The 18,523-nt window shown below is 39.1% G+C and overlaps 1 protein-coding gene across 1 annotated transcript; it reads left to right on the top strand.

Moving 5' to 3' along the window:
* The first annotated feature begins 261 nt into the window (after window positions 1-261).
* Window positions 262-9,632, top strand: LOC119068718 (zinc finger protein hangover). Its single transcript, XM_037172407.1, has 4 exons — window positions 262-602; window positions 3,919-4,254; window positions 4,323-4,523; window positions 5,124-9,632. The coding sequence occupies exons 1-4, from the start codon at window positions 465-467 to the stop codon at window positions 9,183-9,185; spliced, it is 4,737 nt and encodes a 1,578-aa protein (XP_037028302.1). The 5' UTR covers window positions 262-464; the 3' UTR covers window positions 9,186-9,632.
* Window positions 9,633-18,523: the final 8,891 nt, after the last annotated feature.

Genomic DNA, 18,523 nt, shown 5'->3' with positions numbered 1-18,523 from the left:
AAATACTTGTTGGGCGTGTCTACACCATTAAGAGCTTTACACAACTTCAAGCTTTAAAGACAATTTTCATAAATCAATTAAACAAGAAATAAATTTCAATTTACCGCATCTCGAAAACAACAATCGAATAATTTAAATTGAAAAATTCCATCATCACAGAAAACATATTCCATCTGACGTGAAAGTGACACGGCATTCAATTGTAGATGGCTGTGTTGATCGACAATTCATTGCGGTGTGTAAAACTCGGTGACATTTTACTGAGCTCAGTTTGTGACGAGCAGTTGGACAAGTAGTTGGATGGACGTTTCAATCTAAATGAAAATTAATATCAAATAAAAAAAATTAAATTAATTTTGTTTAGAAAATTTTCTGATAAAATAAGTGATTTTCCATATTTTTATTAATGAATTGTTTTGGTGCAAAAGTGAAGTAATCGAAAGTCTATTAAATAGAAGGAAAAAATGACTGAAAATCTCATTCGACGAGGTGGATGTCGACTGTGTTTAGCACCAGACTCTGAATGTGTACCAATTTTTGCGACCGCTGCAGCCGACAAAGAGCCCCTTTCATCAAAAATTCAGGCTTGTGTCAATATCAAAGTAAGTTTTGATCATTTTTCCGAACCAGATTCACAAACCGAAATAAAAAAATTCCGAACCTCTGCCCGGAATCGACATTATACTCGCAAAATGTTAGAGAATTTACGTCGGTTCCGATTAATATATTGAACATGAGAACTAGATCAAACCCAGAGTTGGTGTACACATTTAAAGAAAAAGTAGTTAGTCATAGGAACTGCTGAATGGCAGAGTCCACCATTTTGGATTTCGGTTATACGTTTCGTAAGAATCAAGATGGTGAGACAACAGACAACCACACAAGGTTGTTCGATGATATTTCATAGATGTGGCTGTGCATTTGCCACTTGGATTTTCTGTATTGACGTTATGCCGAGCTCGCTGTGTGCTGGTTCTTGTGTTATTTGATTATATTTTTTCGGTATTTTTTTGGTGTGGATGAGTATGAGTAATGAATAACATGGGCGAGAGCAGCAGAATTGCCGTTCGGCTATCGTGTGGATGACTGGTAGTTCTGTGTTTAGGTACTTGAAGCGGATTTTTCGGTCGATGTTTTTGGATGCGTGTGATAGTAGTGGTGCGGATGTGTATAATCGAAAAATGTGGTGCTTCTCGCATAGCATTGACTGTTTCTTTGATACTCTTTTGAACTTTGCATTAAAACATCGATGGAATAAACGAAATTTCGATGTGAAATTAGTTCTGTGGGTTGGGATGATGTTATAGCAATTTCAATGCATTCTCCGGATTGTCTTCTGTTTTTTTTTTTTTTTTAAAGAAGTTTCTTCTCGGCTTCACAGCGGTCGGTTTCCGTGGAACTGAATATTTGTCGGTTTAAATTGAATCGTAACGAGTTAGGTAAAATAGCCTGGAAGTATATATGCGGTGAAACGAGAGACCCTTTCATTGTTGTATTTGGTATTCCATTAAATTCCTTAATCGAGCAACAACTGAAAGACAATTTTCACAGCGACATATGTTCAATATGAATTGATGGGAATGAATACGGTTGGCTATTTCGTCTTTTTAGTTTGAATTTTTTTCCTTCGTTTTTTTTTGTTGTTTATCGATTTCGGTCAACAAGACAGTTGGAATGAAATGGTCTGCGTTGTATACTTTCGGGTTCTTTGGGTACATAATATATACCTCTATATTGTTCACAAGGTATATTACGATGTGGCGAAGCCAATTATATTACGGAACATTCGTGTGCATATTGATAGATTGATATGGGAATAGATGGTTGTTTATCTCTTCAGTTGGCATTGATGTGCTGGTCTGTGGTCTGAGTATGTATTGGTTGCCGTTTTTTTTCACTCTTCTACAAAGAAAAAGTTAGCGTCTGTGGAATGCACAGAAGACATTTTCCGTTACTGGATTAGTTCGTGCAAACGATAACAAAATTTGTTGGAGATATACGTATAGATATACAGTGGGAAGAAGCGTACAGCAACGCCAGTCATATACTTCATGAATTAGTCCTAATTGATCGTAATTGGGTTATTGGGGTAAATTTCCGATGAAACAAAAGCGATGACTGAGTCAGAAACTTTGTTGATTTTTATTTGAAATTCGTAGAATCAATATAGAGTCGATTCACAAAATGTCTTAAAAAACGGTCGGAAAATGGTAAATATTTCACAATTCAATCAACTATTTCATCGAAAATTAGTCCGGTTCGTTGTCTCGCCTCATTTACAGGCAAAATGTTTCTATTGTCTTTAAGTCTCGTAAAATGTTATTTCCTCTTCTTCTAGGCGAAATAGGTCGCTTCATTGCGTATACCTATTTTCGTGTTAAGCCGAAACACACACACACAAAAATTGAAATTGCGACTCTTCTTTATGCGATGCGACTGTGGAAAAGTAACGACATTTTTGTTCCATTAAATTCTCAACCATGAAAATTTTGAAACACACAGTCCATCGCTTGAGATTGATATACCGTGAATGGGGTATACATATAACCCATTCGTAATTTACAATCCATACTCAAATACAAAACCACAACTAATCGACCACATACATCTCTCATACCTCACACTCCACGTAAAATCACACAGCTTTATAACCCATCGTCATCTGCTGCCATAATATCCCACATATAACGAAAATCAAAACGCTGTTACCATCCGAGTTCTGTCTCCTTCGCCCATACAAAGCATACCTTCTTAGCTAAATTAAATTCGAACCGAACCCTTTTCGCGCCGAGAATCAAATAAGACACCACCATCTAACAACCGCAATAGAGACAGACCTGGGACTATAGTATATGCGGTGGAAATAAAATCGATAATTGTTCTCCTCAGAAACCATACACAAATATACATAACCAAATAATCATCATCATCATTTACATCATTGCCATCATTTTATGCGTTCGGTTTTTAGATAATGAGTATTAATGACTGGGGTGTCATTGATTCTCTCCCGGTTATGTTAATGATGATGCACCAGCGTTCAAATATTGCATCATTAACTGCTATATGATATATACAAACATATAATAGAGACAATACTGTGTTCAGCACGATCCAGCATCATCTCCATCTTATACGAATCATATATCACAATTAACATAATTTTGAAAGGTGAATAACACCTTAACCATATATCACCCCCGTGTACTTGTATACACAGCGTTCCGCTTAGATCATCAATACTGTTTCTGACGCCATCACGCTTAATATTTAATTTAGGCAATGATAAGCTCGACCAACTGTAACATGTAATATGCATATTGCACGGAATAGATTTTCGTCGGGGGGGATGCAGTTGTGTATTCGAACATAATTAACTGAACACAATTTGAACATCAATCAGAGAACGAAAATAAAAACCCCAAACCGTCTCAAAAATGAATTCCATATTTCGCACTCCCCACATATCTTCACTCCATTCTCATGTTTCACGATGTGTACGAGAACAACGTGTTCCTTGGAAAATCAATAATCTTTCGACCCAAGCGGGACGAAACACTGAAGTATAATGCTTAGCGTCTGTGAGAAAGAATGAAATGCCGAAGCGATGACATAGCCAAGAAAGTTGGCTGTTCTTTTTATCTGCGATTATGTGAGTTTCATGTAATATAAAAGACCGAAGACTTTATGTACGTAACTCGCTCTCCCATGCTGTATAGGTATTTATATGTATATTTATCAGTGTATATAAATGGTGTGTGGTTGGAAACGGGAAATGAAATTTCTTTCGAGAAAAAGAAGAAGAAAAAAATGTGGAATAGCAAGAGATGTGAAAAATTCCCCCATACTGTCGATGGCAGAACCGTTTCGCATTTCCCATATTATCAAATTTTAACATTTCTTTCGTTCCGTTTACAGATCCATCAAGGTGACCGTTTATCGGCGCGCGTATGTCACGCCTGTATCAGCTACTTAAATTCATGGCAAAGTTTCAAAAATCGCTGCTATGCAGCCCAAAAGAAGCAACGCGGCATGTTGGATTTATTTTTAGCGAAAGAACGAGCTAGACTTAAAAATGCCTCCCAACAACAAACCCAACCGCAGACACCATCTGTGGTGGCCGCAAATGCACAACGACAAATGGAACAGTATCGGCAACAGCTGGAACAGCAAAGAATATTAAAAGATGCACTCAGTCAGCCGAGTGGCAGCAGTGCTTACAAAAATGCCCAAAGTAACGCATCAGTGGATGTGGTAGGTGTTCGGAATTGAGTTTATACGTATGGTGTATCGTGACATCAATTTGTGCGTGTTTCTTGCAGAGTTTTATAAAATCAGAGCCTGCCGACGATATACCTAATGAGGCGGAAGTGGAAGACGACGAAGAAATGGATCCATCGCAATTTTTGGCTAGAGAGAATGATGAAGAAGAACCAGCTACTGAAGAAGAAGGCGGTGGACCACCGATTCTAACATCATTGGGCCTAACCCATATCAATCATGTGAATCCGTATAGCTTTCTGGTGAGTAACAGTTCTACGGCGAGCAGTACATACCGACGACCATGTTATTATCATGTCCGTCAAACAAGTTGTAATCGAAACCGGTCACACTTCATCAATTCTGTGAGCGTTTGTTCATCCAAATTTGTAAATGGTTCCATTCCTTGAACAGTACAAATAAATTGTGTGCCGCTTCCGGATGTTCATTTCATTCGAAACAATCAATAACGACAATTGGAATTCTCTTTCATCCTAACGAGCCTGTGGATTTTTTTAAATTTTTTTTGATTCGAATGCTCGAAATAGGAATCGAAGGGGAATAACAGTTGATAAAATTGTTGGTTATGGAAGATGAGATATTCTCCTATCGGGTAATGTAAAATAATTAAATAAGCCATAGGCATGACATCGACATTATATTCGGCGTTGTCAAACTGAATTTCTGAATTACAATTTTTAATCTCCAAAAAATTTCGTCCACAATAATTTTACAGAAAAAAAAGCGTGGACGTGGACCCTTATGGTTTACGATAACACACCGAGAATCGAGTTACTTGCTTCAGTTTAAATTTAAATTGTAACCCATCGTAACGTTCGTTTCCAATTTCTGTTCTTTTCCAGAGTACCGAACTGGGCAACGAATACCAATCGGAGACCGACAATTCAGTCAACATGTTCTCACCAACGTTCCGTCGAACTCCCGGCTCGCAGCCATCATGTACAGTATGCAACATGAAATTCTCCAACCGTGCGAACGCACGTCGTCACGAACGGAACATACATGGCATCAAATCGGAATCACTGATGGGGCACACTTCCACACCGCAATCGGTCACGATGCCGATGCATCATCCGGTGATGCGACCTATAATACGACCAATAATGCGACCAATGCAGAAAAAGAAGAAAATCATCCCACCAATTGTGTACGACTACACCAAACCGGAATTGTACCGTGAACTGTTGACGGAATCGAAATTGTATTTTATCAAGAGGCACATTGACTTCTTGGAACAATATCAGAATATGAGGTGTACATGCTGCGATCGCGAATTTCAAACCTACAAAATGTTTATGGTGCATATGCGGAAGCGTTACGACACCCTGTCCAGAAATCTATGCTTTAAATGTCTTAAGCAATTCCAGTCGAAAGCCTTATTTGTGGCTCATTTGAAGAAAAAGAATTGCCTGAATTTGTACAAGGTGTACCTTGCCGATGATACCGTTTCCAAAGAACCATTGCCGCCAATACAGGCACGTGTTGGCACCAAAGAAATTATAGCAAATAAAGTGTACGGCTGCAAGCTATGTTCGAAAACGTTCCGATTGAAGATGGATTTCCGTGGTCACGTTTACGAAGCGCACGGTGATGTACAAAAGAAAGAAACGATGGGACCCGAGTGCGGCTTCTGTAAAAATGTGTTCGACGATCCGAGCGTTCGGCGGCGACATTACAACAACATGGAGTGTATAGTGTTTCTAATTTGTGGTACTTGTGACGAGAAATTCGATAACTTAGCCACGTACATAGAGCACGTATATGCAGAACACCTGAAACCAAATCCAGACGGTTCAGTGCCGCCAATACCGCCCGATTCGATGACCAGTCCAGAAGCATCATTGAGTTTAAACAGTTCCAACGATCAAGATCCCACATCACCGTCCGTACAATATGCTAGTCTGAAGTATCCACAAAATTGCAAGGTGTGTGGCAAGCAGTACAATAACTATTACAACGTGCTGAGGCACATGGAATCGAAGCATCCGTATCAATTGCCAGACACATATCGGTGCGAACCCTGCGATATTGGCTATCCCCGTCAAACTGAGCTTCGCGAGCATATGTATAAAATTCACGGTGTCACGATGCCGAAGATTAAAAGAGAAACGTTCACCTGCCGTATGTGCTTGATGACATTTGACAACAAAGAAGTGTGGATCGAACATCAAGCCGTCAATCATTCGACGTTCTATTGTACGCATTGCGACATGGAAACGGAAAGTAAAGAGGAGCTTGAAGCGCATCTTGACATGCACACCAAACAGAAAATGTTCACCTGCACAGTCTGCTATCACTCTTTCCACACGGAAAGAGGTCTTGAAACGCACTTGGCGGTCATGCATCAAATGAAAAAGGAAGATATGCCGGAAGCGAATGGCAGCTACGTGGAGGAAGGAATGGATATCGACGGAGAATTTAATATGAACGATGATGATGACGACGACGACGACGAAGGAGCATTAGAAATTTCTGCCGATGTACACGTCAATGGCGAGACTGGTGGCGATTTTGAGAATGGAACGTTCGACGAAGACGAAGATGATGAAGGAGCCACTGCTGACAATGATGACACCACCGAAAATGCGTCGAAACGGTTGAAATTGAAAGAAGAAGTCGTGGAAGAAGAGACCGTAGGTCTAATTTCATGCCCATTGTGCCCCGAAAGGTTTCTCGGAAAGATTGAACTTTCAAATCACATGCGTACCCATGGAGCTGCGGTACCAGCTTCGTTCTATAATAATCCGATGAAAGTGAACCCCATAAAACGTACCGGCCATGTAAGCAATCGCATGAGATGCCGTATCTGCCAGAAGAGAATTCACACCAAAATCGGCTACAAACGACACATGTTGGTGGTGCATCAAGTTCGCGACTGTGTGTTCATCAAATGTAAAATTTGTCCAGCCGAATTTAGCAACGACAAAGGTCTGAAAGTACACATGTTCCGCACTCATAAGGTAACCGTGCAACAAATGCAGAATGATCCGTCGCTACGATCGACGCCAAATAAAGAATCGACAGCTGGTTCCATTTTACCAAAGATTTTGCCGAAAATTGCGCCAAAGTTGATGTTCGAATGCGACATTTGTCACACTGTGTACCGAAACCATGAACAACTTACATCGCATCGAAGTGTTGTGCATGGAGCTGCTACGCCACCAGCAGCTGCTCCCAGTGCTGGTAACAACACAAATGAAAACCTGGACGCCGAAGATATTCAAGAACCGACATTGCCTGTACCGGAAGCGTGGTGGCAATGTCGATACTGTGACGAAACGTTTAATGCAAGTAAGAAGCTCACCATACATATGAACAGCCACGAAGAGCACGACAATACGGACAATACCTGCAAAGACTGTGGCAACGTCTATGGAACACGAAAATCCCTCTGGGTACACCGACACAAGAAACATCCACGCATACCCAACCCATCCACATGTGAGCTATGCTCGAAAGTATTCTTCGATAAAACCGAACTATATTACCACTTAAAGACCCACTCCAACGACGATGTTTATTCGGGTCTGCAAGAAATGCATCAAGACCTGGAGAATGATCCGGCCGTAAAACTGGAAAAGGTTCAGCCATCAACGAATTATGGAGATGAAGATTTGAATTGCCATATCTGCGGACAAACTTTCCACGATAAGCGAGTTCTGAGCAAGCATTTGCGATTGCACGAATCGGACAACAATCCGCTGCATTCAATGCTCGATGTGGACGAAGAAAACGGATCCGACTACAGTTATCCCTCGTACCAGGGTCAAATGGTCGATGGTCAATTTGCTTGCGACATGTGCCCAAAAACGTTCCCGCTAATCAATGCGTTAAAAGTGCATCGTGGTTGGCATTTCCGCAGTCCTGATGGTCGACAAGTGACAGATCCAAGTAACATTTGGCAGCCCGATGTACCTCAAAGTAAATTTAAACGAACCAAAGCAGCTAATCCACCAACATGTCCGTACTGTAGTTCAACATTTGCCAGTGGAAACAATTTACGCCGTCACATAGTTGAGGTGCATAAACGTAACGAGGCTAAAATGATGCGTGAAAATGGAACCGTTAGCGAAACAGTGTTTGTCGAAAAAGAATTAGAATGCCAGTCATGTTCAATAACGTTCAGTAATCGACCGGAATGGGTTGACCATAAGATCAGTCATGCTAGGACGATGAAACCATCCACAACATTCGAATGGGGATGTGAAATTTGCGGTAAAGTGTTTACACGGAAAGAACGTCTCTTGGCACACATGGTCACTCATCTGAGTGGCAAAGAGGGCGATGGAAGCGTTCATTCAGCTGATCAAAGTGAAATTGGTGGCGAAAATTCACGCAGTTCCATGTCATCGCAATCTCATTCCCAGCAATCACAAGAATCGTCATCGCTTCATCAACGAATGCAACAGGTACAACATCAACAGCTACTCAAACAACAACATCCTTTAGCCACACATTCTCAAAATATTAAGCCTGAAGAAGTGAGTGAAGACGATGAAGAGGAACAAGAGCAGGAGGACGAAATTGACGAAGAAGAAGAAGTGGAGGAAGAACAAGTACCAGAAGCACCTGCCGAAGCTGCGGCCTATTCGTGCGATCTGTGTCAAGTATTTTTCCGCACAGCCAAAGAGCTACGGCGTCACGTCACAACTCACATCATAAATGGACCGGAAACATCACAGTCAGCCGATTCCGATCGTAACCAACAAAATACTACCCAACTGGACGGCTTCAAGTGTCGTCTGTGTGGATCGAGTAGCGAATCCCATATGGGAATGATTACGTGCATGGAATCGCACAAAACACCGACGAACCTTCGTTGTGGCCAATGTCAATTATATTTCAATACTGAACAGCAAGTGTTAGACCACGAAACACTGTGCCATCCACAGAGCTTTGAATGAAGGAACATATTCCCTGATCTCGATGAGACCGATTTCTATTAACACACAGGGACGCATAATATGAGGGCCAGAGATCCCGATTTGTACACACAACACACACCCACATATTGTTAGTAACACAAAAAAAAACTAAAAAAAGAAAATGAAGAGAATGTGTTAGATTGTAGGTTTTCATCACTCAATTTAGTAGTACTGGACTTTCTAAAAAGACCCTCAGAAGGAAATTCGAAATATTGATTTGGTCGATAAGTTATTCGATTTGATTTTCGTTTCTTTTCTGTTGTCCGATTTACATTGTTTAGTTGTATCAGCAAAGAACTTTTGCTTTTTTTCTATTATAAGGTTGTCTTAATCATTAGATTCTTTAAATGTTATTCATTTATGTAATAACTGATTAATGATGTGACACTCGATTTTTCATTTATTTCATTAAATATTTCGTAACAAGAAATATGTTCATTAGAGTTAATTTGTATGGATTAAGGAAAATTATAAAAAAAAACATTACAAAGAAAAATTCATTGTTTTTCAACAGCTTCGTACTCTTACTCCTTCTCTCTACAAAACAAAATTCTAATCGAAAACTGACCTACATGATGAGCAACAATAAGACATCTAAATCAACTCCAATTTTATCGTAAATAATGGCTGTTGGAATTGTGAGCAAGTCTAACTTTGAGGATATCAATAGCTATACTTATAACATTTGCCTAAGCAGATTCTTTCCGGCTCTATCCAGCAACAGCAACGACAAAAAAGAAGCGGTAAGTTGAACTCCGAATACTAGAGTTCTATGTTACAAAATCTGTATTGAAACTATTGAAGCAAAAGATTTTGCTTCACTCTCTTTGACTTAGATCAAAAAAAAAGTGACAGACCCGATTTGTTAGGGCGGAAGGCGAAAGGCATTACCGATTTCCTGTACTCATTATTCCCTTGACTGAAAGTCAGGATATTACACCAGAAAATACCGAAAAATGTGGGTAACTAAAAGGTTCACTGTGATTGAAAATGTATGAAATGCTATGAAAACGTTAAATGTGGGTAACAAAAAATCGTTGAGGGCACGAGTAATTCTTAAAAAATTTGGATGATTCTTTTTTTTTAAATGTGTGGAATTAAATTCCCAAGGCTAAGTTCGAAGATGGGCTATGTAGGACTAAGGATCTGGAAGCTATCCGAGAAAAACGGAATTTTATACTGTTGATCATAGTCTCAATTAAAAAAGATTACTTTGATGAAATAAATCATATAAGTTTGTTTTCGACGTGCACGAAACTAGTAGGAAGAATAATTTCATAATTCGATGCCCATCTTTTAACATGTAAACATCTCTTGCTAGTGAACTACTAACATCTTGATAGTTGACTATCAAATTTGAGTAAGAAATTTTAATAAAAAAGTTAAATTTTTGCAGGCAATATAAGATGAATTATCTCAACTAATTTCTGGAGATTTTTTTAAATACATGGAATACATGGAGTGTGAAGTTTGCGGCCAGAGCGAAGCGAGGACCGTAATTCACATGAGTCGTGGCATTTTATTTTTTTTCTCGGTCTACCAATAAATCTCTCCTTTTACAAATATTTTTAATCCCTTTACCATTATAGAGTCGAAATTGGTACCAATTTACCGAAAATATTGGTAAACTGAGTTATTTTTAACGATGAACCAAAAACTAATAAACTTCATTTATTACCATGTCACCATGTGAAGGTACATTAGGTGCCGGGGACTTCTTTTTTTACGCAAAAGTGTAAGAGAAGAACATGTATCGCACTTTTTTATTTTGTGAAAAAGTCCTCGTTCCATATTCACAAAACAAATTTCGCATCTACTCTGATGTAACAAAAAGGCAATCAAACAGAATAAAAGACAGCTCATACGAGTGGGAAGTGTACGGCCAGAGCGAAGCGAGGGTCGTAATCTACACGAGCCATATTTTATTTATGATTTGAGGTTGATTGAAAATCTTGAAAATTTATATTAAAATTGAGAGCTCAAAAAGTGGTCAAAAATAATTCCACCTTACGCTTATCAAATTTTGCTGTCATTTGCGTAATATAGTAAATATATTATTTATTAAATGTGACTTTTATGAATACGTCAAAAATACATTTAGAAAAGTGTCAGTAAAGGGACCTGACCCGCCAAAAGGTGGACCTAGTATTTTGATAATTAAACTAGGAAGCTCGACTCAATACCGGTACAGTTTCTTATATTAGGGTGCTCGACTCACACTCGATTATGAATTCGACTATCTATTACAACCTGATTACAAAACCCTGTAAGGGTAAGAATAAAGCAATCGTTTTCGTATACACGAGGGTATGTTCCTTCAGAATATCAGAGTCACTCTATCCTATTATATTGTAGCTACATCACAACGAATAAGTCATCCGTACGCTGTAGACTGTAAAACTCAATAAGACGAGCGAATTTCAATAGTTTTTTATAGATGTAAAATCAGCCGATGCCGGGTTGTAGCTGATCGATCAATTAAATGATCGTTATACCAATCAGAATCAGCGAAAAAAGTTTATGAAAAACGTGTCTCGAAAAACGACTTGCAACAAAGGGTGCGGCGCGCAGCGGAAAAAAACACACGGTGGGCTTCAACGATGGCTAATTAAAAATGTAATGTAACTCAAATTTTATTGTAGATAAATGTTAGTCGATGTCCACTGATCATAAATCAGGGCAAGTGGTCGGAAAGTGGACGGCAACTTTTTGAAATATTTTTGAAAAACTATTTTTTAACGGGTACAGCGTCTCTCCTGCACAACAGTGTCAACATTAAGGTCCTACCATACAGTTTAAATTAAAGGCTATTCAATTACCTTTCGAACGATACCACACTTTCTATATTTGTGTTTAAAAGCGTGAAGTTTGAAGAATATTTTCATATGAGTAGGTACTTTAGCGCATTTATTCAATATTGAGAGCTAAGATGGATATAAGCCGAGACTCTTTGATGTTAATTTCGTATTCTAGGAACTATTCTTGACTAAAACTGACCAAATATCTCGAATATAATTTAGTTTGTTCGATTGATTCAATGTTTTTCAATAAATTGCTTACCGCCGCGAATACTTTTGAGCATCTAGGCAACCACATGGCGCTTAGAATGGTCTTATTTTGTATCAGTTGAATTGTCCTGGATCCCAGCTTCACGACGATACCAGATTTGCTATATGTAGTGTGCCACAGCTGTGCTGTACAAGTCATTTTATAGGCGAAAGTCAGTCTACTCGAAAGTACAGAGATCGTAAGATTTCGAAGATTTTTTAATCAGTCTACATGGCAAAATTATTGAACGTTTTAGCTTATAATCGTAAATAGAAACCAAAATGAAACTAAACATTGGCAATGAAAAGAGTTTTGAGTTCAGTCCAAAATCTTACGATCTCTGTACTTTCGAGTAGACTGACTTTCGCCTATAAAATGAGTTGTACAGCACAGCTGTGACACACTACATATAGCAAATCTGGTATCGTCGTGAAGCTGGGATCCAGGACAATTCAACTGATACAAAATAAGACCATTCTAAGCGCCATGTGGTTGCCTAGATGCTCAAAAGTATTCGCGGCGGTAAGCAATTTATTGAAAAACATTGAATCAATCGAACAAACTAAATTATATTCGAGATATTTGGTCAGTTTTAGTCAAGAATAGTTCCTAGAATACGAAATTAACATCAAAGAGTCTCGGCTTATATCCATCTCAGCTCTCAATATTGAATAAATGCACTAAAGTACCTACTCATATGAAAATATTCTTCAAACTTCACGCTTTTAAACACAAATATAGAAAGTGTGGTATCGTTCGAAAGGTAATTGAATAGCCTTTAATTTAAACTGTATGGTAGGACCTTAATGTTGACACTGTTGTGCAGGAGAGACGCTGTACCCGTTAAAAAATAGTTTTTCAAAAATATTTCAAAAAGTTGCCGTCCACTTTCCGACCACTTGCCCTGATTTATGATCAGTGGACATCGACTAACATTTATCTACAATAAAATTTGAGTTACATTACATTTTTAATTAGCCATCGTTGAAGCCCACCGTGAACATCGTCACTAAGAAGTACAAATCTAACCTGAAAACCAATGACATCTGTTGATCGTTAAAATCGCTTATATTGAGTATAATTAGCTCGACCATAGATCAACATGTGCAGTTTAGCTAAATATATGATTCGAGTAAATGTTTATACACGAAAGTAATTTACGTGCTCCAGCAATTGCAATTAAAGCCATTCCATACATTCCATACACGTTACCACTTCAGTATTACATTACGATACGTATGAGGGATTTTCATATAATTCAACGGCTGTTATGGTTTAGTTATGGCAGATAGAGAATCGATTCCAAAGCGATCGGTATGGGGTTTTACTAGTGGAAAACGTCTCTTTGAGTTGAAATTATATTACTAGCAAAAATATCAACTGTACTTCGTACTACGCTACGCTTACAGCGTCTGGTAACGGAAATCTTTCATTGTTGTAACAAATTTGTGAAACTGTTAGAAGTAACCGAGACGTATCCATATCGAGGCAGGCCAAGTTGGAGTGTAGTATGTGCTCAATTTCCAATAATAGTACATTACGTAGTATTCCCACTCTATAACTGAATCGTTTTATCTTTCCAAGTTTGTAAAAAGTGTCTCAAATCTTAGTGCGACTACAGTAGAAGAGATAAAACCTCTTGCAAGTCCTTTATCGCAGTAGTGCGATAAAATGCGTTCATACGACATTGCACACAGGCAGCGTTACATATATCATCACTGAATTGCATAAAAGTTCTTATACCTACTTGTCATATGCAAACTGCAAACGCGTGTTAGTGGTAAAACCGTATAGAGACGTATGAGCGGTTTTGTTAGTATGAGTGTACCAGCTGAAAAACAGCTGCAGCAAATTCTCTGTAAAATGCGAGATTGAGCGTTGTCGGACTAAATTCCCCCGGACAAAATAACCCCCGACTAAATAACCCCATGGACAAAATAACCCCGGATCAAAAAACCCTGACAAAATAACCCTCGACTAAATAACCCCATGGACAAAATAATTCCGGACAAAATAACTTCAAACGAGGCCAAAGGAAAGTCGTCGCATAAAGCTAGACTTAGCCCCGTACCGTCCCGTATATCTGCTACGTACGTCATCCTGCTTTACCCGTAACTTTCTTGTATACCACAAACCCTAGTGCATCCGTAACCCAAGCACTTATGTAAACCTAAATCGTCTATATTGCGGTGACGAAAAACTGTAAAGCATAGCTGTCGTGTAAATTGCGCATAGCGCAATTCTATAAACCCCGTACGAAGTGTACCTAATGTCGAAACGAAAGCAGCTAACCCCTTTTGTTATCATATGTATCTCGCCGTTCCTTTCATCCCTCTATGTTAATCCGCTTATACTCGACCATATGGGCGAAAAAGAAAAAATCTAATATGGCGTCGGCGGCCATTTTGTTGGGACACTAAAATTAATACCATCGACATACACTCGTCACTACCTTTCAAACAAAAAAAATTCACGAAAATCGGATAAAATTTGCTTGAGATATAGGTAAAAACAGCAAAATCCAAGATGGCGGCGGCGGCCATTTTGGTGGGACTCTAAAACTAATACCATCGACATACACTCGTCACTAGAGGTGTGCACCGCCGATTTTACGCCGGCGCGCCGCCGATTTTTTGCTAAATTTTCGGCGCGCCGCCGCCGAAAAATAATAGCTCACGCCGCCGCCGCCGCCGATTGTATTTTCGTCGCGCCGAAATTTTATACGTTTAGTGATTTCAGAAATTTTAATGGGCGACAATAAATATAAACTTAAATTGAAAAATCTATACAAAAGTGTGTGCCTGAGTACATGTACAAGGTTTTAGCAAATGTTTATCGCTCTTAATTTATAAGTCAGGTTTCTATATGCTGCTATGTTTCTATATGCGTAGAAAGGAGTTTTTTGTTAAAAATTTTTTGTTGAAACTTTGGGTTTTTCTTCTTACTTGCACTGTACGACGGTGATTTTGTTTCTGATGCTACGATAGGGTTATCTTCGAAGTAGCTTTCTATAACGTATCCTATTTCTATCAGTAGATGGCAAGTGTTTTATGCATATTTTTAAATACTTCTTCTTCTTCTTTTTCAGCCTGTTTCTATCCACTGCTGGATGTAGGCCTCTCCAACTTCTTTCCATTTCGTACGATCCATTGCCATTTGCTGCCAGTTTGTACCTGCAATATTCTTAATTCCGTTTGTCCATCTCTCTGGTGGTCTACCTATAGCTCGTCTTTTATATGGTCGCCATATAAATACTAGTCCAAAGAAAAAGTTGGCTGCTGTCTTGGGAAGGGTATCGATGGATACTACTGAGGATGGTCAGATCACGCTGGCCCGAGACCGCCATCGATACCCGAGGTCGAAACAGCATTTGTCTTTTCTGTATCCTCACTTAACGTGAACTCTTGGGTACGTTACTCTATTTTCTGTGCATATAAGAGGAAGAAGAAGGAGAACAAAATTCAGTGAATCAGTCAAAACTATCAGTCAAAAGTGGCAAACTTGAGACCTTATGTGGAATTTGGGTGGAAAATGGCGCAAATCACATGTTTTAGGAATTTATAAAGTGGAAAATCTTTCCGGTTTCAAGTTTTTTCGTCAAAAAGACGAGACACGGGTATCTTTATTTTCAATTTTTAGCTGCTTTATTTAAAAAAATTTGGGAAAAAAAAATCATTTTGGCGTAGTCTATGCACTTATTACTTATAAATTTAAGTTTATCTAAATCTCTTATTTGCGAAAACCTTCTACTACGATCTCACTCCTTCATCGAAGATGGACTAAAGGCAACGGGAACGGTTATTGCATAAATCGAAAGATAATAGTAGTGAGTTTGCGTAAATGACATAAATTATAAGTTGGAAATAAGAAGCCTGCAGAACATCTGGTATGAAGATGTGACTTAAAATTTCCAAATTATAATTTGACTTATAGCTTACATGTCATTTACGCAAACTCATTAATCATTCTTGGATTCATTAAATTAGATGTTTTCAAAATAATAGGTGATTGTACATTGTACACAATATAAAAGGTGAGATACGCCTCAGTTGATTCCCCTTGTATAAGTGGTTGATACTTCAGATTGCAAGATAGTAAGATTTCAGTGTTCGGAAAAATGATTGCGCACGCTTTTTCAAATGTTTTTGCATTATTTTCGAAAGTTTAGATTTTTTGTAAATTTATCGGCGCGCCGATCGGCGCACCGCCGCCGACTATAAATTTCTTCCGGCGCGCCGCCGCCGATCCCTTACCAGTCGGCGCACCGCCGCCGACTATTTTAAGATCGGCGCACACCTCTACTCGTCACTACCTCTCAAACAAAAAAAAATTCACGAAAATCGGATAAAATTTGCTTGAGATATAGGTAAAAACACTAAAATCCAATATGGCGGCGGCGGCCATTTTGGTGGAACTCTAAAATTATTACCATCGTTTTGCACTCGTCACTACCTTTCAAACAAAAAAAAAATTCACGAAAATCGGATAAAATTTGCTTGAGATATAACCAAAAATGTTCTACGTTCACTGTACGGCCGAGTAGCATCAAAGGCGTTCACTCCAAGAGACCTAGCGTCCGACCCGGTGGACCGAACTTCATGAACTTTTTTTTCCTCGATTAGTATGGTTAATATCTATCTATAAGAGCATTTCTAAGCGCAATTCGTTCATATTCGGCCGAGCTGTTGTCAAAAAACAGTTCCCGTACCCCACCGATTTCACATCGGTGGCTCTAACTCACGATTAGATGATCCGAATTTCATAAACTTTTTTTTCACGGATTGGTATTGTGAATACCTTTCATTTGACGTGTCACTCATGCATGTAGCTTTCAAATCGCCCCTTGACATTGAATACCGAAATACAAAAATTTGTGGTCGATTTTATCGTAAGTTTTGTGGAAGGTGTTGGTGTTGAAGCGCCGTAGGCAATCGAAAAGAATGCGGGGGTTCAGGGGGCGGCAGCCCCTTGACATTAAATACCGAAATACAAAAATTTGTGCTCGATTTTATCGTAAGTTTTGTGGAAGGAGTCGGTGTTTAAGCGCCGCAGGCAATCAAAAAGAATGCGGGGGTTCAGGGGGCGGCAGCCCCTTGACATTAAATACCGAAATATAAAAATTCGTCGATTTTATCGGAAGTTTTGTGGAAGGTGTCGGTGTTGAAGCGCCGCAGGCAATCGAAAAGAATGCGGGGGTTCAGGGGGCGGCAGCCCCTTGACATTAAATACCGAAATACAAAAATTTGTGGTCGATTTTATCGTAAGTTTTGTGGAAGGAGTCGGTGTTTAAGCGCCGCAGGCAATCAAAAAGAATGCGGGGGTTCAGGGGGCGGCAGCCCCTTGACATTAAATACCGAAATACAAAAATTTGTGATCGATTTTATCGTAAGTTTTGTGGAAGGAGTCGGTGTTTAAGCGCCGCAGGCAATCAAAAAGAATGCGGGGGTTCAGGGGGCGGCAGCCCCTTGTCATAAAGTATCGGAATATTAGAAATCGTTGATTTTGTCGCAACTATTTGTTTATAGATTGTTTAGTGTATTTATGAAAAGTGTCAATGCGCCGCAGGCCGAGAAAAATAAAAACGACTAAAAAAAGCGGGGGTCAAGGGGTGCATCCCCCTTGCGGGGTCTAAGGGGCAGAGCCCCTAGCGGGGTTTGGGGCAGAGCCCCGTGCGTGTTAGGCCGTCTGCAGGACGTGCAGCGAAACTCGCCGCAGGTTTTGCAAAGATTTTTCTATTTTTATTTTCAGTGTAGTTATTCGTTATTATTGAAGTTATTTCGAAACGTAGACATTTTGCCTGGGGTACTTTGGTTGGAGTTATTTTGATCCTTCGTTATTTTTTCGGGGTTACTTTAACATACAGCCGAAATTTAATTGGGTTTTTTGTCCGGGGTTATTATGTCCGCTCTACTGTCTCCACTCAATAGAAAATTTATTTTGTCCGGGGTTATTATGTCCGGGGTTATTTTGTCCGGGTTATTTTGTCCGGGGATATTAAGTCCTAGAACCGAGATTGAGGATTAACCTTATGAACGGCGATGCGATTCATTGTCTGACGGTCAGTGTCCAGTCCATACACCAAGAGTCAATGAAGTAAAAAAAAACTTTTTGAATGTTTATTTAAAAAAAATCTATTTTTAAAATATACAATATTTTAAAGCGTTGATAAATATACGGCCAGTTTTAACGTTAAACAAATTAAAAGAAAATGAAGAAGAAGATGAAGTATAAGTTTACCGTCTTAAAAATTGAAATAATAATTAAAAATT

Source organism: Bradysia coprophila (genome assembly GCF_014529535.1).
Source record: "Bradysia coprophila strain Holo2 chromosome X unlocalized genomic scaffold, BU_Bcop_v1 contig_20, whole genome shotgun sequence".
NCBI classification, from domain to species: domain Eukaryota; kingdom Metazoa; phylum Arthropoda; class Insecta; order Diptera; family Sciaridae; genus Bradysia; species Bradysia coprophila.
Note: the sequence above shows the minus strand (reverse complement) of the source record. Positions and strands in the feature narration are given on the sequence as shown.

Bases quoted from the DNA above. Each gene is read 5' to 3' on its own strand.
- LOC119068718 (XM_037172407.1), top strand. From the start codon at position 465: ATGACTGAAAATCTCATTCGACGAGGTGGATGTCGACTGTGTTTAGCA. The intron at 603-3,918 runs GTAAGTTTTGAT...TTCCGTTTACAG, and splicing joins AGGCTTGTGTCAATATCAAA to ATCCATCAAGGTGACCGTTT. The intron at 4,255-4,322 runs GTAGGTGTTCGG...TGTTTCTTGCAG, and splicing joins GTAACGCATCAGTGGATGTG to AGTTTTATAAAATCAGAGCC.